A 19,954-nucleotide genomic window follows, 5' to 3' on the forward strand; every position below is an offset into this window, starting at 1 on the left:
TTTTAAAATACATTCAAGAAGAAAAAACTCACTTTTGAGAAAATCGAATACATGAACTTTCTGTCATTTCGGGAAAGATTGCTATTCTTTTTTTTTTTTATCAGACTAATGACTTTAAAATTTTTTTAATTAATTAATGTAGTTCCAGCTGCACTGGGTCATTCTTGCTGTGCTCAGGCTCTCTCTAGGTGCCACAAGGGGGCCACTCTCTAGCTGTAAGCACATAGGCCTCCCAGTGCGCTGGCTTCTCTTGTTGCCGAGGGCAGGCTCAGGCCTTGCGGTGTGCGGTCCCAGTCGCCTTAGGGCACATGGAATCTTCCCTGAACAGGGATTGAACCCGTGTCCCCCGCACTGGCAGCCAGATTCTTAATCACTGGACCAGCAGAGAAACCTGCTGTTCTTTTTCATCATCAGAACCTGAGTGTTGTTCAGTAGTATAGTTTGAGAACTGCTGTGCTACAGTTATTCATTGGATGGGCTGCCAACCTGTGTGGGAAGCGTTAGGGAATCTGTCTCTTGTAGCAGGCAGCCCCTTCGGAAAGTCCCTTGCAGTGGCTCTGATTTCCTTTCATTGAGCTGAAATCTCTCTCTGATAATTTAGTCTCACCGTTTAGACTCTAACTCTTGTAGATAATGATGGAAGTCATGACCTATTTCAGAAATATTCTGAGGAATAATAATTAAAAATAATCTCAGTATACTTTGCACTGTTTTAAGGTTGATTGTAAATGAGGCTGGGCTTCCCTGGTGGCTCAGTGGTAAAGAATCTGCCTGTCAATGCAGGAGACTTGGGTTTGATCCCTGGGTCAGAAAGATCCCCTGGAGAAGGAAATTGCAACCCATTCCAGTATTCTTGCCTGGGAGAATCCCATGGACAGAGGAGCCATGAAGGCTACAATCTATGGGATTGCAAAAGAGTCGGACATGACTTAGCAACTAAACCAATAACAAAACATATGAGACTAACAATGATAAAGGTTAAAAGCTCACCTGGGTGTGAAGAGGGTAGAAGGTGTCAGTGTTTTGTTTCATAGAGGGCAACGTGGGAGTCTATGGTCTCTTAAGTCTTCAAACTCTTAGTTTGTTCTTTCTGTATAACGTTTTATGTCTTTTCTCCCTCTGTAATTCTTATTTGAGTAGCCATAGGGTTTACAGGAATAGTTCTTCTGATGTAGAAATATGATACCCAAAGTAAAAAGAGGAAAATGCAGTGTTAGAGTATTATGATCCTTGAAGTAAAATGAAACCCGATAACCAAAATCAAATTATGATGGAATTAAAGGAGACTTTATGCATCATTGAAACTTGGAGAGGAAAAAGGGAAGAGGAAATAGGGTGCCAAAGATATATACATTCATATTTATCACACATATATGTACATACATGCAAATATATCTGTGTGAAAACATATTGATCGTATATGAGAGATATATTATTTAATACATATATATACAAACACGTAAATAGAGAAAATAAATGTATTTCCATCAGCTGTTTGTGAAAGGGAAGATAACGGATTGAAACTGGGCTCCTCTCCTGTCTGTCCTGTTCCACTGTCTGAAGTGGCAGGTGGAATCCGCTCAGTAATTCAGAGAGTGAATTTGTTAATTGATCAGTCCTGACATGCTAACCTCAGCAACCGAGCAGCTGCATAATATGTTAGGTCATCATACCAATAATGAAGATTACATCATTGACCTGCCTCCTTTTTTTGGAATGTAGAGAAAAACAAACCCTAGAAATATGTCAGATTTTCAAACAAACCAAAATAATGACTGAGCATACTGATACTATCTGTAGTTTCATCACAACTTATTGACTAATCAGTTAGGAACCATTCTGTTTATAAAATTAATTTTCAATTATAGTTTATTTTTAAAATGAAGTTCTAGCTTAAGACCTGAATGAAAAGTTTCAGAGGAATTAAGTTTTTCTTTTTCTAATTTTAAAATATTACTGTTGTGAGAAAGTGTTGCACCGAGTGACTTTAAGATAGCAATATATGTGTTAACAGACTTCTATATATACATCAGCTGTAAGATATTTCCCTGGGCTTTGTATTTTGAAAAGTTTATATTTTAATTCAGCAGTAACACTCAAAATAAGAATCTCTGAAATTTGTTTTATATTTCTATTCCTAAAACAGGACAGATTTTGAAATAGATTGCTTAAAAAAAAATGAATCGCTTCTTAAAACTCACAGATGTACACATCCACCCATGGGACAGAAGAAGTGAATTAAATACCTCGCTTGGTAAATCACATTGCTTCTCCTGAGCTAGATTGCCTGCACCCAGTGCTGTGAAAGACACGCTGTGAGCAGGAAGGATAGCTATTGTTCAGTGCTCTCTAGCAAAAGAACTGGGGGGAGGGGGGGTTTGGGGGGTGAGTTTGACTGGCGTTGGCTCTGGCTTTTCTGCATTCCAATCTGTCTGAGGCATTGAGCGGGAGCAAAAAAACAGAGAGAGAGAGAGAGAGAGAGAGAGAGCAGGAGCGTGAACAAGCACAGCTAGTGCGGTATAGAAAGTGTTTTGAGTTTCTGACTGGCATGCCGGAAAGATCATGTTAGCAACACCCAGAAACTTCACGGAATGCAGACCCCAGGTAAGAGTTCCTAGAATCCATCTGAGACAGAAGTTAAAAGTTTGTATATATTTAAAGGGTATCTGTGCTTTTTCAAAATTCACAAATGAAATAACTATTTACTTTTGTACTTATCAGCTTAAAAAAAAAATGGGTTGGTTTTCATTAACTGTGAGTTCACAGGAGTACTGTGTGGAGACTGTCAACATCCAGTACAAAATCCAGATTAAAAATAGCCTTCTGAGAAACTCAGATAAATGAAAGGTGTGATGATCGTAGCAAAGTACTGACACTGCAACATTTACTCGTTCTTTTAACCGTTTGAAGTGGATGTTTATTCTAGTTTTTCCCTGGATTCTTTATGAAATACTAAGATACCTAGGAATGGATATAGCTCATTTCTCTCAGAGAGAGACAAAATATATCAACCATTAAGAATAATAATATAACAGCCTTGCCTGAATCTCAGTAGCATGTAGTAAATCTGTTTCATTTGGCAAGTTCAACAGGTTGGCTCCATAGACAGCAGTAAGAGTTCAAATGAGAACTTTGCTTGTTTTTTTTTTTTTTTTTTTTTTGCTTTTTTGCCCAAGGTAGACTTTTAATATCCTTTGCCAATAGATGACGTCAGAAACTTTAACTAATTAGCTCACTGAAAGTTAAATCTGAAAGAGACTTGAGACTCATCTGCTGCAGTCCACACTCTTCCTTTTCAATGAGAACATTGAGGTGTAAGGGATTTGGTGCTTGCTCAAGATCACAGCATTAGAACAGAACTGAAATGAAAATGCAGATCTCCTGATTTGCAGTTTACTGGTTTTTTTTTTCATGGTTCCAGATACAGTTTGGCTTTATACTTTGTCCATACTGTGTCTGCTGGCTCAGGTACCATGAGTTATTGCCTAAAGACCAAATAGATCATAAATCTAGATTGAAATATTATGGGGAGGAGATGTTGGCAGATGGATGTCATCAATATTGATATCATATTCATTCAAAACCAAAAATATATAACAAAGTATTGGTATTTATCAGAATAAAAAGCAGCTTTCAGTTAAGGAAAATGACCGCAGTTTGTATGTTGCTTTTATATAAACAATTACATAGCTGTAGCATATTCTAAATGCCTATATACGAAATTAAGATTCAAGTTGATTTTAATCTCTTTTAAAGACTTTGGGACTTAGTCATTTTCCGTATAGTTGAAGTTAGTAAAACTTCTTTTGGGTAGCATTATCCCATATTCAGTGCCTTCTCCATGTTTATATTTTTTTAATGTAAGATAACATTTTAAAATTATCCAACTGTTTGAACCAATCTCTTCCTTATCTAAGATCCAGCTCAGTTTCTCTCCATTTGTAAGGGTCCTCTGTTACTTCACCTCATGAATTATGTGCTTGAGGGTAACTTAAGTGGAGGATCTTGAGAGTCACAACAGACAGTGAACATCTGTCTTCATACATTTTCATTTAGTCTCTGAAAAGGTTGCTGCCCTTTCCATTTTTCTGGAGACCATTGTGGAGTTGAGAGAGACCACACTATTCTAGTGAGCTAAATAGTAAAGATAGCCACTGTCAAAAGGATCTGTCATGGCTCTTTACAGTCCCTGGGAACAAGTTAGCTTGATTTGGCTCCAAGCACAGTGAAGGGATGTAGTGTTTTTGTGTTAAAGCTTGACCTGCTATTCCAGTTTTTGACTAAGTCTGTGTAAATGGGGTTGTGATTTACAAGTCTGTGAGTGATGAGCAGTAAGTTGTAAGGAACAGTTTCATTACTGCTCTCGGCTATCGGAAATCAAATTACAAAGTGACATTCTCCACCCAGTAGGAAACAAGAGACTGTTTGTCGTACTGCCGAATCCATTATTAAAACACACTGTTTATAAGAGAACTGATGGCTGTGAGAATGAGGACATAATGCTCTGTCCAGTTTAACAGTGTTCACGTTGTGTTACACAGGGCTTAGAGTTTTCTCTCATCTTTTATCCTGCTGGAGTATGTGCAAGGACTGCCATGATACATGCGTGTATATTATGTTATGTGTATATATGATAGATGAGTGGATGGATGGATGGATAGCTAGATAGACAGACAAAAATGGACTTTTGGCCTTAGTGTAATTCCCCATGTTAGAAACAGTCAGGTCATTAATCTGTTGCTGGTATTTTACTGACCTAAGTTGAAAAAACTATTAGCCAATCTAATAATTATAAAATTTGCTACTGTGTATTGGAAAGAGAAAAATATTAGAAGGAAACACATGACTCCTTTTTCTCTCCTGAATACAAATGTCAGACTATGCCGGTTTATGTTTCGAAAGACACTTGTGCTAATAAGGTGCCCATTTTATGACTAAAGGCACATTGTAAATGGGAAGGGAGTGGGTAGGCTGAAATGAATGGTATGAGGAAAGAAATTCTCTTACGTATGTGAAACAATTTTCTTTTGACGGCAGGCCCATTTTCACTGCTCATGGTTTTTTTTCTTGATACTAGTTTTTCTAAATTTTTTTCAAGAAATATATATCCATATAGTTGATATATTAAATTTGCAAAGAAGGTGAAGAGCTCTGTAATGTAGCCATGACATTTTTCTGATAAAAGTTTGGCTATAGTTGATCAAAACTTTTGTCTCATTTAGAGGATTTATTAATACGTCTTCCCCACTGCAGTTTCTTTCTACTTTGGGGGTATAATTCTGGATTCTGTATCCTCATTAAAGTTGTAAGAATGAAATCTCTATAAACAAAAGTAAAGTTGAAGGACAGTCCAAGGGGCAGAAGCTTGAGGCTGGATGTGTAAAACACTGAATTGTCAAATTAATTCTTTACTCATAAAGGTAACCTGATTAGCCACTCAAAACTCTGGCAATCCTTCTGTGTAGAAACATGGTTGTGTTTCCCCTCCTGCTCCAGTCCTGACCTTCAGCGGCCTCTAAAGAGGGAGTCACACTGGCTTTGTTCTTTCTGTTCTTTCACGCTCTCTAGCGGTTGTTTGTGGTGGTTCTTGTTTTCAGTTCCCTGTGTATCAGTTTTCGTGAAGAAGCCGGTGGCTGTGTGGTGAAATAAGGTTCACAAGACTCTGACACTTAGTTGCATAAACTTTCTAAAATATCTAATTCTGTAGTGAGGAGAGAGAGAATAACTGATAGTGTCCTGTTGTCTCCTAGTAAACAGTGAGTCAAGAAAATGAGTCATGACTCAGCAATGTGAATCCTCATACAGCTGTCTTTTGTTTTTCTTTATTTTTTTCTTTCTGTGTATGTGTGTGTGTGCACCCTAATCGGAATTCAGTCTATCAAAGCTCCACATGTAATTATGGATATGATGTCAGCTTCTGTTTGGAAGCCTAAAGCGTTGCCACTGAGAATATGTTCTTTGTGCATACTTGACAAATAGGAGAGACTTACTGAATCGTCATTAAAATTCAGATGAAGGTCTTTATCTTCTCTGGTACCTTGCTCACTCTTACCTTCTCCGGTACTTCGCTCACCCCTACTCAGACCTTAACATGCTGCTGCATGAAGAGTTCTCTGAACTTAAACATGTGAAGAGGGAGCCAGTGAGGAGTTCTTATCAAGAATGAGACTGTAAAACCCCGCATTTCTGTCATTCTCAGGTTTGAGGTATTTTATAAATAAGTGAATTGCTGAAATAGTAAGTTGTGAAGTTAGTGTAGGTTAATACAGTTCTCTTCTTTGAAGAAAAAAAGTGACCTGGTTCTGCATGCTGTCTTTTGTTAGACTTTTGAAAGTAAGCAAGCAGGTTTAGGTGCCAGGATCAAGCCAGTGTCATTCAGGATCAGGTGACACCTAGCATAGTCAACCTGTTGGACAAGTTGCTTGCTCTGATGTATTGCATTTAATTCCACAGACTACAGAGTACCTTTGAAAACCTTAGCAGCATGCTACTGTTGTATAGTTAACTATTCATACTTACTACCTTTAGTTAATATGAAGACTAAAAAAAAAAATGGATATTCTCTTTTTAATACTCTGGTTTGTAACTTTCTAGCTAGATTATATTTCACATAGATCGTGTGTAGTTGATTTGATTTCTGGTCTCTCCAGTGAGATAGGAGAAGATAAGATGTTTGGGTCCCTACTGCAAGAATTCCCTTTTCTAGGAACACCTAGACTATAAAGTGAGTGAAAGTCACTCAGTCGTGTGCGACTCTTTGCGACCCCATGGACTATACAGTTCATGGAACTCTCTAGGCCAGAATACTGGAGTGGTTAGCCTTCTCCTTCTCCAAGACTATAAAGTGTCAGGTAAATGAAATAATTTATTTCATTTTTTTTTTTTTAAAGGAGTGATGTGTCAAAGGGAGTGCAGAAAGAATCACTGGAAAGAATTGGGTTTGCTCAGTCAAAGGACAGGACTAGACGTGATATGTCTATGAACAAGGAAGGATAATCATCTTTTGTATACCAAGAGCTCATTATGATGAGCTCATTTTCTAAGACTTTGTTTGGTATGGTTATATTTCTTAGCATTTTCTCAAAGTGTGGGAGACAAATCACACAAAGAAAGAGTAGTAGATTATTGAATTACTATCTGCATATGGTAAAGGAATTGTATCACAGTAATACAGTGGGGTAATCACAGTAATACATGAGTTGGGGTAAACTCCGGAAGTTGGTGATAGACAGGGAGGCCTGGTATGCTGCGGTTCATGGGGTCGCAAAGAGTTGGACACAACTGAGCGACTGAACTGAACTGAACTGAATATAGTTAGCTTACATACATCTTGATATTTTTCTTGAAGCATTTTTGCCTCCACTTGAAACTCAGTGAAACATCACAGTAGTTTCCGGAAACAATATCACTCTATTTTATGAGTACTATCATTTTACTTGCAAATATTTGCACAGTGACAATTGCTAAAATTGTGAAATATATTTTTAGTAATTTTGGTTTTCTTCATTTCCTTTTCTTATAAGTACAGTATAAGCACTTAGTATTTGATGATGAGCTTTTTAAGATAAGTTTTCCAAAGAATTAGCTTTTTTTCCCCAGTTAGAGCCAGTGTTGACCATTTTTATTAAAACCAAAAACATGGTGTAAGGAAGAATGCCTAGGAGATACTGCTCTCATTACAAAGAATGAAAACAAGTCTCTCTTGGAAACATTTTTATTAACAAAACCAAAATGTACTATTCAAAGCAAATTTGCTGTAATGTAAAAGGCAGAAGTCTTTTTAGAAAGTTTAGAAGTTGCTTGTTTTATTTGTTTTGTTTGTAAATGGAAGGGTATTTAAAACCAGAAGGCAGGCTTTCCTCTGGTCTTTTTAAAAGAAAAATCCAACAATTTATTTACCAGTTTTTCTCAGAAGCATGTCTTCTGAGAAACTTTAAAATGTGAACAAATTGCAAAATATATATGACAATGAAATTTTAATTAGCTAGAAATAGTGAACTTCAAGGATGTGACTATTTTATTGCTGTAAAGTGCTGTGATTTATGACAGCTTCCCAGTAGGTTTCTTCCAGTGTCAGAAATTATAAGACCATTTTCATTTTGCATAGTTCTTGAATTAAATATTTAAAGATAGACTTTTTCTTTCTCTTTTCCCCTGTCAAACCCATGTTACAGGAGAATAGAAACTAGTCTTTTTTTTTTTTTTAAGGCTCTTCAGGTTTAATCCAGATGTTGCTTATGTTACATTTTTCTCTGACAGTCTAAAAAGAGATTATTTTTAAATTTTAATATCCAAACATAATACATAACAAACTCCTCTCGCACACCTGTGGAAAAAAGGCAAGGCTTCAATGCCCATTTTTTAAAAAGAGCCCATCCAAATGGCTATTCAATATATGAAAAGTTTCATTATTCATCAGGAAAATGCAAATTTAAACCAAAATTACATCAGGATATCTAAAATGAAAAAATGAAATACCAAATGTTGACAAGGATCTAGAACAAAAGGAGTTGTTCTAGATTCTAAAACAAGAACCTAAAGAATTGTTTTGGGTTCTAGACAAGAACCTAAAACAGAATGAAGAACACATTGCTGATGAGAATATAGATTTTTATGACTACTTTGAAGAAAAACTAAGATCATGGCATCTGGTCCCATCACTTTATGGCCAATAGATGGGGAAGCAATGGAAACAGTAACAGACTTTATTTTGAGGGGCTCCAGAATCATTGCAGATGGTGACTGCAGCCATGAAATGAAAAAACCCTTGCTCCTTGGAAGAAAAGCTATGGCCAACCTAGACAGCATATTAAAAAGCAGAGACATTACTTTGTCAGCAAAGGTCCATCTAGTCAAGGCTATGGTTTTTCCAGTAGTCATGTATGGATATGAGAGTTAGACTATAAAGAAAATTGAGGGCCAAAGAATAGATGCTTTTGAACTGTGGTACTGGAGAAGACTCTTCAGAGTCCCTTGGACTGTAAAGAGACCCAACCAGTCCATCCTAAAGGAAATCAGTCCTGAATATTTACTGGAAGGACTGATGCTGAAGCTGAAACTCCAATAGTTGGCCACCTGATGTGAAGAACTGACTCATTTGAAAAGACCCTGGTGCTGGAAAAGATTTAAGGTGGGAGGATGAGATGGTTAGATGGCATCACCAATTCAATGGACATGAGTTTGAGTGAACTCCGGGAGTTGGTGATGGACAGGGAAGCCTGGCATGCTGCAGTCCATGGGGTTGCAAAGAGTCAGACACGACAGACCTATACCTGAACTGTCTATGTATGCAGTCAGGAACTTTTGTCATTTAAAGGATTAGATGGAGAAAGTCTCACACAGACCGGGTTTGTAAGTGAATCTTCAAAAGAAAACTGCAAGATGTGAATAACAGAACTACCAGACTGTTGATAAGCTTTCAAAGTACCATTCATAAGCACTCAAAGACATATAAAACACTAACTTTCATGTCCTAAATATTTTATAATAGTAACAATTTATATATATATTTTATAGTATATCTAAAGATATAAATGTACTCATACCAAGCACATTAATTTTTACATATAGTTATTAATTAGTTCATGATACAAATTTAATGAGTTTTCTGTACTTTGGCTTTAATATCATTTTACTTTAAAAGCATTTTTATGCTTTAGAGGATATGTGATTACTTGTTTTATTGGAAGAAAAATAAACATTTTAAAACCACTTTTTCATCACTGTGGAATGTGGAAGTATCCAACAAAATAAGTAGAAGATAATAAATGTTAAGTTCCTTCTTTTTCTTTTCAAAAATACAAACATGATATATTTTTGACCATGCTTTTCGTCTCTTCTCAGGTAAATCACCCCCCTCCTTCCAATCCTGCCAATTCTGAATCATTAAAATGCATGTGTTTAGCTCTATTTCTGTATTCATTTACAACAGTCTTTTCCACTTGTTGTTCAGTTGCTAAGTCATATCTGACTCTTTGCAACCCCATGGACTATATTCTCTGTCCTCCACTATCTCCCAGAGTTTGTTCAAATTCATGCCCATTCATATTTCATCAGCTTTACTCAAGCTTAAGGTTTTCATGTCAGTATACTACATTAGTTATCTATTGCTGTTATAAACAACCATATACTCAATGACTTAAAGCAACACCTATTAATATTTATCATTTCACAGTTTATGCAGAACCAGAATATGGGCAGGGTGTAGTTGGTTGTCTGCTGGGAGTATCACAAAGTCAGAAACCAAAATATCAGCAGACTGCCTCCTCATCCGGAGCTCAGAGTCTTCTTGCAGCACTGAGATCCTTTCTTTTTTGCTGGCTATTGGGAGGGAGTCATTCTCAGCTCCTAGAGATCACCTTTGGCTCTCATTCCTGTGGCACTCAGAGAACATGGCAACTTACTTCTCCAGAGTCAATGAGAGAATCTTACTCTAGTCTGCAATGATGGAGTCCAATATAAAATGCAGCAATCACAAGAGTGACTGTACCATCATCTTTGCCATATAATACAGCTGAGTCAAGGGAGTGGCTATCCCATCTTATTAACAGATCTTGGGTCCTACGTACACCCAAGGGTAGAGGATTATACAAAAATGTCAGTACTATATATATCCACATCATAAACACCAAGCCCTTGTTCATGATTCTTAATTGTGCTTCTTTTTTTCCCCCTCTCAAATTGAATATAGACCATTCTATTGAAGTTAATGATACTCTAATTCTGGCAGGTTAACAATCTAATCTTTCTTTCCATTAATATTAGTTTTATGAGGCATGTGCTTTTCTGTGACAGCAGCATTTTCATTCTCAATCTGCCACCCATTTTTTAGCAAAATAAAAAGACAATATAATTGTGCAAATATTGCCAAACAGATTCTGATGCCAAATTAACTGTTGATGAACATGTGACCCTGCCTCATATTTATCGTCAACCGATGAATGACAGTCCTGAATTTTTTTTAATTATTGAATTAAAAAGTTACAGACCTGTGCATTCTCAAGTTATTCTACTGTTGAAGAATGCTATAAACTCTCAGGAAATCCCTAGGCATCTAGAGATGTTGTTTTAATATTTTTTAAATTTTATGCCAGTTTAATATTTCAAAGAAAAATAATACATTGAAGATGTCTTTTCATTTCATTATATTTATACCTGTAGATCCTTAAAGGCTGCACATTATTCCACTGTAGATTTACCTGTTCCCCTCCTTAAGAACACTTAGTGTTTTTAGTTTTTGCCACTACCAACTTTATGTTAAACATCTTCATACATACATATCTATGTTCAGTTGCTTGTGTTGATACATCTGTAGGACTGGTTCCTAGAAATAGAAACGAAGGTAATTTACATTTCAACACTTGATAGATACTGTTAAATAGCCTTGCAAATTTGTTCAGGATGTATTTTTTTTTCTATTTAAAGTTTTAAATTTTTATGTTTCCTTAATCTCTCTTTTCTGTTGTAATTTCTGGCTTTTGTGTGATGCTTACAAAGGCCTTTCTCAATAAGATTAGGTCTTTATCTGGAATTTATTTTTGGATTTTTGAAATCAGATTTTTTTTTTTCAGTTGTAGAGTCAGTTGTCACAACACCTTTTGTTGAATAGCCTACTCTTTCCATACTGATTTGAAAAGTGCTCTTTATCATCAGCTAAATGTCTATGTGTTTTTTTCTGGATTCTTTTTCTGTTCTACAATTCTATTCCTGTGTCAATATCAAAGTGTTTTAATGCTTATAGATTTTAATATGTTTCTCTTACTGATGTAGCAAACTCTAATTAGTTAGTTCTTCCTTTTCAAATGTATTTGGCTTTTCACTCATACATTTACTTTTCCGAATGAACTGTAGAAGCAAATCATCCCCCACTGCCAGCCAAAAACAAACAAAAAAATGTGTGTTGACGTTTCATCTGGGATTATGATGAGTATATACATTATTTGATGGAGAATCAACTTTCATACCCATTTCTGAGTTTTAGTTGTTTTAAACTGTATATAAAAGGCAAGTTTTATATATTGTTTTGGGACTTATTTTTTTCACTTTAATATTATATGATTAATATCTTTCCGTGTTGTTGTTGTATTCTTTATATTTTTGACTATTGTGTGACTTTTACATTATTAAATATGCCAAACCAACTTAGAGTTTAGATTGGGTTTGGTACTAGGGTTCCATCTTTTCATTGTGTGTTTGGTTTGTTAACTAAAGTTTGCTATCAGTATCAGTGCTACTATGAACATTCTTGAACGTATCTTATTCATTTGCAGCAGTTTCTTTTTGCTGTATTCCTAGGAGTGATATTTTTGGGTCTTAGGGTGGCTAATAATGCCAAACTATTTTCCACCAATAATGTATATGAGAGATTCACATTATCCCTAATACTTAATTTTGTCAGAATTTTAAATTTTAGTCTTGTAATGAAGAGTAAATGTTTGGTTTGCAAAACCTGATTGCCAGTGATACTGAATAGTTTTTGTAGGTCTATATATGTTAATGCTTTGGTGAAATTATTTTTCTCTCTTGTTCATTTTTCTATTGAGTTGTTAGGATTTTTCTGTTAATATGAAGAAGTTCTCCACTGATCTCCCATAGCCTATTGGGCACCTACCAACCTGGGGAGTTCATCATTCAGTGTCCTATCTTTCTGCCTTTTCATGCTGTTCATGGGGTTCTCAAGGCAAGAATATTGAAGTGGTTGCTACTGCCTTCTCCAGTAGACCACATTTTGTCAGAACTCTCCACTATGACCTGTCCATCTTGGGTGGCCCTACACAGCATGGCTCATAGTTTCATTGAGTTAGACAAGGCTGTGGTCCGTGTGATCAGATTGGTTAGTTTTCTGGGATTGTGGTTTTCATTCTATCTGCCCTCTGATAGATAAGGATAAAAGCAAAACCAATATAATATTGTAAAGTAATTAGCCTCCAATTAAATAAATTTATATTTTTTAAAAAAAGGCTTGTGGAAGCTTCCTGATTGGAGAGACTGGCTGAGGGGAAAACTGGGTATTGTTCTGATGGGCAGGCCCATTCTCAGTAAATCTTTAATCCAATTTTCTATTGATGGGCGGGCTGTGTTCCCTCCTTGTTGTTTGACCTGAGGCCAAACTATGGTGGAGATAATGAAAATAATGGCCACCTCCTTCAAAAGTTCCCATGCACTGCAGCACTCAGTGCCCCTGACCCTGCAACAGGCGACTGTAGACCCACGCCTCCGCCAGAGACTCCTGAACACTCACGGGCAAGTCTGGGTCAGTCTCTTGTGGGGTCACTGCTCCTTTCTCCTAAGTCCTGGTGTGCACTAGGTTCTGTTTGTGCCCTCCAAGAGTCTGTCTCCCCAGTCCATCAAGTCTGTATGTTGTCACCCTGCTTATTTAACTTATATGTAGCTTACATCATGCAAAATGCCAGGCTGGATGTAGCATAAGCTAGAATCAAGATTGCTGGGAGAAATATCAATAACCTCAGATATGCAGATGACACCATCCTTATGGCAGAAAGTGAAGAAGAACTAAAGAGCCTCTTGATGAAAGTGAAAGAGGAGAGTGAAAAGGTTGGCTTAAAACTCAACTTTCAGAAAACTAAAATCATGGCATCTGGTCCCATCAATCATGGCAAATAGATGGGGAAACAACAGAAACGGTGAGAGACTTTATTTTCTTGGGTTCCAAAATCACTGCGGATGGTGATTGCAGCTGTGAAATGAAAAGAACCTTGCTCCTTGGAAGAAAAGCTGTGACCAACCTAGAAAGCATATTAAAAAGCAGAGACATTACTTTACCAACAAAGATCCGTCTGGTAAGAGCTATGGTTCTTCCAGTAGTCATGTACAGATGTGAGAGTTGGACTATAAAGCAAGCTGAGCACCGAAGAATTGATGCTTTTGAACTGTGGTGTTAGAGAAGACTCTTGAGAGTCCCTTGGACTGCAAGGACATTAAACCAGTCAGTATTAAAGGAAATTAGTCCTGAATATTCATTGGAAGGACCGATGCTGAAGCTGAAACTCCAATACTTTGGCTACCTGATACGAAGAACTGACTCCCTGGAAAAGACCCTGATGCTGGAAAAGATTGAAGGTGGGAGAAGGGGATGACAGAGGATGATGAGATGGTTGGATGGCATCACCGACTCGATGGACATGAGTTTGAGTAAACTCTGGGAGTTGGTGATGGACAGGGAAGCCTGGCGTACTGCAGTCCATGGGGTCACAAACAGTCACACATGACTGAGTGAGTGAACTGAACTGAACTGATGAAGAAGTTCTTTTTATGTTCTTGATAGTAACCCTTAACACTTGTGTGTATTGTGAATATATTCTCAAGTTGTAACGTGTCCTTTCACTTTCTTTTTTTAAGGTCATTGAATGGACAAAAGTTCATTGAATGGACAAAAGTTCATAATTTTGTGTAGACAAACTTATCAGTGTTTTAAAGTTAATATTTCATGTTTACAAAATTATTTCCTACCCCAGGGCCTCAAGATAATTTTTATTAGGAGTTTTAAATTTTTGTTCTTGACTTTTAAGCTCTTACTCAAAAGAGGAGTTGGTTTTTATGTTATATGTTTATGCTTATTTCATATTGATAAATTTTACTAGCCATGTTTATTGAATTCAGTTCAGTTCCGTTCAGTTCAGTTCAGTCGCTCAGTCGTGTCCGACTCTGCAACCCCTTGAATCTCAGCACGCCAGGCCTCCCTATCCATCACCATCTCCCAGAGTTCACTCAGACTCACGTCCATCAAGTCCGTGATGCCATCCAGCCATCTTATCCTCAGCCATCCCCTTCTCCTGCCCCCAATCCCTCCCAGCATCAAAGTCTTTTCCAATGAGTCAACTCTTCGCATGAGGTGGCCAAAGTATCAGCTTCAGCATCATTCCCTCCAAAGAAATCCAAGGGCTGAACTCCTTCAGAATGGACTGGTCGGATCTCCTTACAGTCCAAGGGACTCTCAAGAGTCTTCTCCAACACCACAGTTCAAAAGCATCAATTCTTCGGCGCTCAGCCTTCTTCACAGTCCAACATGACCACAGGAGAAACCATAGCCTTGACTAGATGGACCTTAGTGGGCAAAGTAATGTCTCTGCTTTTGAATATACTATCTAGGTTGGTCATAACTTTTCTTCCAAGGAGTAAGCATCTTTTAATTTCATGGCTGCAGTCACCATCTGCAGTGATTTTGGAGCCCAAAAAAATAAAGTCTGACACTGTTTCCACTGTTTCCCCATCTATTTGCCATGAAGTGATGGGACCAGATGCCATGATCTTCGTTTTCTGAATGTTGAGCTTTAAGCCAACTTTTTCACTCTCCTGTTTCACTTTCATCAAGAGGCTTTTTAGTTCCTCTTCACTTTCTACCGTAAGGGTGGTGTCATCTGCATATCTGAGGTGATTGATATTTCTCCCAGCAATCTTGATTCCAGCTTGTACTGCTTCCAGTCCAGCGTTTCTCATGATGTACTCTGCATAGAAGTTAAATAAGCAGGGTGACAATATACAGCCTTGACGTACTCCTTTTCCTATTTGAAACCAGTCTGTTGTTCCATGTCCAGTTCTAACTGTTGCTTCCTGACCTGCATACAGATTTCTCAAGAGGCAGGTTAGGTGGTCTAGTATTCCCATCTCTTTCAGAATTTTCCACAGTTTATTGTGATCCACACAGTTTATTGTGACCTCCCAGGTAGGTAATAGTAAAGAAGTTCTGCCTTTTAAACTTAAGATCAAATGGAGCAATTTTTGCATATCTCTTGAACTGTTTTCTTCCAGTTCATTCTTATACTAAAGCCCAATTTGCAACATATTCAAATATTAACCAAAGGGAAATAAAGAGTTGATTGCAGTGTTTGTTTTCTGGGCATGTCTTTGTATGGCATTTTAACAATCCAAGTGAAAATAAGTCTATTGAAATTTTTTGATAGTTATTGTTTTAAGTGCCAAAAAAGATGTGAAACCACTTGATTTTTTTGAGTTGTAATAATATATACACTCAATTATCATAATCATTATGTATCCATAATCATTAGTACCCATTAATTTTTATTAAGTACCACATGTCCAAAGTAAGGTTTTCTCTTAAGTATACCAAATATTTTTCTTTTTCTCCAAGCATGTTACATTCCCTAACTTGAAAAAATTACTTAATATGATGGATAAAAATTGACACGGTTTCCATTGTAACAGTAGCAGTAGCAAATCTGTCAAGCACAACATCACACAGCCTCATTAAAATACCTGTAGGGTCAAATTACTTTGCCAACTAAGTTCGGTCTAGTCAAGGTTATGGTTTTTCCTGTGGTCATGTATGTATGTGAGAGTTGGACTGTGAAGAAGGCTGAGTGCCAAAGAATTGATGCTTTTGAACTGTGGTGTTGGAGAAGACTCTTGAGAGTCCCTTGGACTGCAAGGAGATCCAACCAGTCCATTCTGAAGGAGATCAACCCTGGGATTTCTTTGGAAGTAATGATGCTAAAGCTGAAACTCCAGTACTTTGGCCACCTCATGCGAAGAGTTGACTCATTGGAAAAGACTCTGATGCTGGGAGGGATTGGGGGCAGGAGGAGAAGGGGACGACCGAGGATGAGGTGGCTGGATGGCATCACGGACTTGATGAACGTGAGTCTGAGTGAACTCTGGGAGATGGTGATGGACAGGGAGGCCTGGCGTGCTGAGATTGAAGGGGTCGCAAAGAGTCATACACGACTGAGCAACTGAACTGAACTGAACTGAGGGTCAAACACCCGTGTCACATATCCAGATCAGGCCTGGAAAAATATTTCCATTTATTCATTTGTTTAACAAATATTGAGTACTTACCCTGTGCGAAGTGTGCCAGTGCACTAACGTTCCCTTTGTTAAAAGATACATGTGAAAAACAAACAGGTTATCAGAAAGGTAGAAAGCAATAAAACAAATGTCTATACTCTATGAATCCAAGTTGATCTATGAATCCAAGTTGATCTCTTCATTCCTTCGCTTTAGAAACTATGGGATCTGGCTTCCCGATTTTGTTGGGATCTTTGGATTACTACACAATTTGTTTACCCTTCTTGTGCTATCTCAGATCATTGAACAGTATAAACAATTTTGCTTCCCACTTAATAACTGTTCACCTTTCAAACCTTTCCCAAAATGTCTAAAAATTTTATAGGAAAGAACTCTAATATGGAATTTAGTTAGGAGGGTCAACTGTCGAATAGGAATATCTAACTCCTGGCACCTCCCACCTCCAACCCCTTATTGACTGTGTGACTTCATCAGTTCTCTCAACCTTTGTGGTGCTGTTGTTGTTCAGTCACTAAGTCGTATCTGACTCTTCATGACCCCACGGACGCACCAGGCTTCCTCCATCCTTCACTATCTTCTGGAGTTTACTTAAATCCATGTCCATTGTGTCAGTGATGCTGTCTAACCATCTCATTCTCTGCTGCCGCCTTCTTTTGCCTTCAATCTTTCCCAGCATTAGTCAAAGTGTAGTGAAAGTCTCAAAGGCGACCACATGGACTGTAGCCCACCAGGCTCCTCTGTCCTTGAAGTTCTCCAGGTAAGAATACTGGAGTGAGTTGCCATTTCCTTCTCCAGGGGATCTTCCCAACCCAGTGATCAAACCTGCATCCCAGCATCAGTCTTTTTCAATGATTTGGCTTCTCGCATCAGGTGGCCGAAGTATTGGAGCTTCAGCTTTTCAGCATCAGTCCTTCCAGTGAATATTCAGGGTTGATTCCCTTTAGGATTGACTGGTTTGATCTTGCTTGCTCTCAACCTTAGTTAGTTTTCTCTAAACCTCAGTTTCCCCAGATATAAAATGGGGGAAATAGTACTACCACACAAGTTGTTATGAGGAATAAATGAGATTAAAACTCTATTGACTGAAAAAAATGCACAATATGAGAATTGTGAGTTAAGTTTCATTTGGAGACCAAATGAGGACTATAGCATGTCAGTTAGCTCTGAGTAGAGTAACTGTGCTGAAGAGGTTCTGTGTGGGGGGGAGGAGGGGCAAAGTAAGTATATATGTGAAGAATTCTAGTATTTTTTTAGATATGAAAAAATTTGGGCTCATAAAATCATCTCCTAAAAATAACTATCTGAAGGCCTGTTCCACATGTTTTTCTCCCAGCACAGAGTGCCTCATTCCTGATCTCCACCCTGAACTCCTTTCAGGGTGTGTTGAAGGTCAGCAGCTTGAAGTGACTAGTGATTTAAGTCTTGTAGAAGCAGATGGCAAATGCCAGTTTTCAGTCAGCATATGCAAAGCACTTCATGTACTACCTTCAGTACCTTTTAAGCACACAATATAGTCGATCTTTTATTGTTCATGAGGCCGATGTTCAAACTATTGCTGGTTCTAGAGATGTTACAGAAGATATATTCACTTTACTTGCATAGCATCAATACGCAAGCCTAGATGTATAGGCTTATCCCATCCATCTACCCACTCACTCAATAAGTATTGAGGGTTTATTAGCTTGATATTGTGTTAAGTACTAAATAATAGACTCCAGGTATTGCTTTGAGTACAATTAATTGTAAAGTTTAACTTTTTATTTTAAATAAAATTAATTTAAGAATAATTATATGTTAGCTGCTTTCTGGATCTTTTTGAGAAAGAACTTTCTGTTCATTAACTACAGTTGTCACTTTATTTACATTTTTTCCTTAAAAGAATAGCTTTAGTGTTTAAGGAATCTAATTATCTTAATTCTATATAGTCATCAACTTCCTCAAACAAAATCTGCCATTAGTCTTTGACGCATTACTTTTTACCTTTATTTAAAAAGCTGCTTTACATTTTGACACTAGTTTGCACTGGAGGATATTACCTGTTTTAAATAATCATACAATAGGAATGCCTCTTATAATGTTAACATCCATATTTCTCTGTGGCTTCACATTTCAAAAGTGCTGCTTCCTAAATCCAAATGAATGAAAATTCAGCTTAGCTTCATTATTTCTTTGGCTTTAATCATAACATAAAGTTTCTGACAAGTGAAAACAATGCTTGAGTGCATTCATTGATATATAACTTATAATATGTGATTTGAGGAACATATATACATATATATGTGTATATGTGGTACTGTTTAAATGTGTTGAACTGAAGATTTTGTAAAATTCAGCTCTATTCCTCTTATAGTAAAACTTCTCATCAAAATAAAAGGAAGTTATGGTTTGACAGTCACATTAGAGGCAAAAGGTTGTACATATCCAAAAGAATATCAGGATGGAAATGCAGTCACTTTACTTATCTGTTACCTTTTTTGAAAATTAGTTATTTCTACTTCTAGTCCTTTGTCACAATAATGTATTGGATGTTAATAAATTTAGTAGTACTCCTTTAAAAATATAACAGATATTATTTTAATATGATGTAGACTCTTTCTTTGAATTAATTATATTTGCAGTCAGTATTTATGATTTCTCAGTCACCATTGCTTTAAGTCAGTTTATAAAAGACTTTGTATGATACCAAAATATAATATAGTAGATTTTGCACATAGAGACAAATTTAATTTTATCCTTAAAATATCAACCAATATCAGTTTTAAATTTTCCAATTTTGATAGTTGTTCTGGATTATATAAGAGAATGTCCTTTGTTTTAGAAAATATACCCTGAAGCCATTGGCAGTAAAGGGCATAATGCCTCCAAATATCCAAATAGTTTAGGAAAATGTCTATATAAAATAATGGTATATGCAGAAAGAATGATTAAGCAAAGGTAACAAAATGTAAACAGTTGGTGAATCTAGATAAAAGGTATATAAGGGTAGGTGTACTCCACTTGCACCTTTTTTGTAAGTTTTAAACTATATGAAAAAGTAAAACTACACCCCCCAAAAGACTACCAACTTTGCCAACTTTAATTATCAATTTATAAAAAGATCTATTTTCATATATTACTTGCCTTTGCTCATTCTCTTTTCCTGTGTGTAAGAACAGTAGAGTAGGAGGAA

At 36.9% G+C, this 19,954-nt stretch overlaps 1 protein-coding gene across 10 annotated transcripts in view; it reads left to right on the forward strand.

Moving 5' to 3' along the window:
• RASAL2 (RAS protein activator like 2) overlaps positions 1-19,954 on the forward strand; it is a 394,454-nt gene that overhangs the window by 240,461 nt on the left and 134,039 nt on the right. For 4 of the 10 annotated variants that reach the window (XM_069546156.1, XM_069546157.1, XM_069546158.1 and 1 more), the window contains exon 1: positions 2,296-2,604. The exons of the other annotated variants lie outside the window; for them this stretch is intronic. In XM_069546156.1, coding sequence (XP_069402257.1) covers positions 2,592-2,604 — 13 coding nt within the window. In that variant the 5' untranslated portion in view covers positions 2,296-2,591. Of the gene's footprint in view, positions 1-2,295; positions 2,605-19,954 lie in introns of those variants that run through there. 10 annotated transcript variants of the gene reach the window in all.

The sequence above is a fragment of the Ovis canadensis genome, chromosome 12, assembly GCF_042477335.2.
Source record: "Ovis canadensis isolate MfBH-ARS-UI-01 breed Bighorn chromosome 12, ARS-UI_OviCan_v2, whole genome shotgun sequence".
NCBI classification, from domain to species: domain Eukaryota; kingdom Metazoa; phylum Chordata; class Mammalia; order Artiodactyla; family Bovidae; genus Ovis; species Ovis canadensis.